Source organism: Primulina eburnea, chromosome 5 (assembly GCF_022965805.1).
Source record: "Primulina eburnea isolate SZY01 chromosome 5, ASM2296580v1, whole genome shotgun sequence".
Lineage (NCBI taxonomy): Eukaryota > Viridiplantae > Streptophyta > Magnoliopsida > Lamiales > Gesneriaceae > Primulina > Primulina eburnea.
Genome location: NC_133105.1, coordinates 13,465,508 through 13,468,424, shown reverse-complemented (window position 1 = coordinate 13,468,424; position 2,917 = coordinate 13,465,508). Strand labels below are relative to the sequence as shown.

Below are 2,917 nucleotides of genomic sequence, written 5' to 3'. Positions count from 1 at the left end.
CGTATGGTGGACATTTTGGGGTAACACGAACAGCAGCTAAGGTATTGCAATCAGGTTTTTACTGGCCTACTTTGTTCAAGGATAGCTATACCTTAGTGAAATCATGTGATAGGTGCCAAAGGTTAGGGAACATTTCTAGGCGTACCACTGACAAATATTTTGGAAGTGGAACTTTTTGATGTCTGGGGCATAGATTTCATGGGACCTTTTCCCCCTTCTTTTGGTCAATCTTACATATTATTAGCTGTGGATTATGTTTCGAAATGGGTGGAAGCAATCGCCACCAGTACTAACGATGCTCGTGTTGTAGTTAAATTTGTGCACAAGAACATTTTCACAAGGTTTGGAACACCAAGAGCTATCATAAGTGACGAAGGTACGCACTTTTGCAATAAAATTTTCAATTCACTGATGGCTAAATACAATGTGAAGCACAGAGTGGCATTGGCATATCATCCTCAGTCAAACGGACAAGCTGAAATATCCAACCGGGAAATCAAACAAATCTTAGAAAAGACTGTCAATACAAACCGGAAGGATTGGGCTATAAAGTTGGATGATGCACTGTGGGCTTATAGGACAGCATTCAAGACACCAATAGGGATGTCTCCCTATAGGTTGGTTTTTGGTAAAGCCTGTCACTTGCCGCTGGAATTGGAGCATCGAGCATTCTGGGTAGTTAAGAAGTTGAATTTTGACTTGAAAGCCGCTGGTGATGAAAGAAAATTACAGTTAAATGAAATGGAGGAGTTCCGCAATGAAGCCTACGAAAATGCCAAGATTTATAAAGAACAGACCAAAAAGTGGCATGATAAGCTCATTATACGAAAGGAACTAAAACCAGGACAACAAGTACTCTTGTTCAATTCCCGTCTTAAGTTGTTTCCTGGTAAGTTGAAATCGCGTTGGTCAGGCCCATTTTTGGTGGAGACAGTGTATTCTCATGGGGCCATCGAGTTGAAGTGCAATGATGGACGAACTTTCAAGGTGAACGGGCAAAGAGTTAAGCCATACTATGGGAATGAAGTAAGGCACCTCGACAACATTCTTTTGGGCGGGTCAACTTGATATCGACTCATGGTAGTCAGGCTGATGACGTTAAAACAAGCGCTTATTGGAAGGCAACCCAATTCTTTGTTTCTTGTTTGCATTGTGATTTCAGTTTTTATTTTATTTTAATCATGTTATTTTTAGTTGTGTATTTTTAATATAGTGTATGTTTATATCGTCCCAAATTTAATGAATCCCAATTGTTTTCTTTTCAGGACTGAAAATTTGAGAAGAAAATATTTTGACGAAACAGGAGTGCCCCTACAGTCTCATGAGCACTGCACCTATGCTTGAGGTGCATTCAAACACAGAAAATTCGAAGCAGGAGTGCACCCGCAGCACAAAGACAGCGCCCTCGCGCTAGGAATGTCGAACAAACACCGCACCCGCGGTGTGTACACTACCGCACCCGCGGTAGTGCCTTATGGAGATATGCGCGTATATGCCGAACACACAGCGCACCCGCGCTCTTAAGCTACCGCCCCTGCGCTAAACTGCCGAGACAAGAGCGCACCCGCGCTGCTTAGCGTAGCGCCCCCGCGCTGTATCGATGAAAAAAAATTCATGCAAATGCCGAACAGGCACCGCACCTGCGGTGCTTGCACTACCGCCCCCGCGGTAATTTTACAAGAAAAATTTCAAAAGTTGCCGAACATGTACCGCACCCGCGGTATCCTAACGCCGCACCCGCGCTTCATTTTCGCACAAACACCGCACCCGCGGTCTTTCAAACAGCGCACCCGCGGTCATACGTTTTTAAGGCAAAAATTGGGCATTTCTAGACAATCGAAAATTCCTTCTCAAGAACACCTCTTCCATTTTCGAAATCTTCTTTCAACCAAACTCTTTTCACACTAATTTTTTGTGATTCCTTCCTCAAATTTACTACTCCCAACCAAAATATCTTAACCCATTCCATCAAATATCAATTCCTTTCAAGAAAATTTCTAATCCAAGCCTAGGGTTTGAAAAAGGGGTTCGAAATTTCTTCAAGATTTGAGTGGAAATTTGTTTTTGTTCTTCAAGAAACAATTCAACACATCCAAGGTGAGCATATTCATCTCATATTTGTTGAAAAAAATTCGAAATTTGTTGCTTTGGAAGGAAATTTCATTTGGTGAATAATATTGTGATTTAGGGAATATTGTTGGTTGATTATTGTATACATTGTTGTGGTGTGTATATTGTGAGTTGAGAAGTAGTTTGGGGAAGTGCAAGAAGTCTTTTATTTTGAGAAGAAGGTTGAATTGAAGTTGTGTAAACAAGGTGTTTGACAAAATGCCACTGAAAAGAAAGTCATCAAAGGGTGCTTCTTCATCAACAGCAGTGAACTATGATGCGAGTAGATTTTTTAATGAAAAAGCGGAGGAACAATATGGGAAAATTTTGAATCGAAGCATTATCAAGGAGAGGGGTTTTGATCTTAGTGACCCTAATACTCAAATAGAACAAATGCTTAGGGATCGACAGTGGGAGGAGTTTGGAAGACAGCCACAGGATGCTGTCATATCATTGGTGAGAGAGTTCTATGCAAACTTGAAGGTGAGACATGATCGGTTAGTGGTGTTTGTGAGAGGTAAAGAGGTCGCTTTTGATGCGCAGACAATCAACACTGTATATGGCTTTCCTGAAATAATGCACGATGAGTACGAAGAATACAAAAATGGGTATGTTGATTATGACAATATTCTTCAAACTATTTGTACACAGGAGCCGAATAACGAATGAGAGACAATGTGCACTTAAGCCTTGCAAAGTCTGACCTCAGGGAAATGGCAAAATATTGGTATTCATTCATTGCTGCCAGAATAAAGCCTACAGAACACACCACTACTGTGATTAAGGAGAGGGCCATCCTCATATTCTG

At 41.3% G+C, this 2,917-nt stretch overlaps 1 protein-coding gene across 1 annotated transcript; it reads left to right on the top strand.

Annotated features, from left to right (window-relative positions):
• Positions 1–603: 603 nt before the first annotated feature.
• Positions 604–1,068, top strand: LOC140831384 (uncharacterized). The gene has a single exon (XM_073195136.1). It carries the CDS (start codon positions 604–606, stop codon positions 1,066–1,068), a length of 465 nt encoding a protein of 154 aa, XP_073051237.1.
• Positions 1,069–2,917: the final 1,849 nt, after the last annotated feature.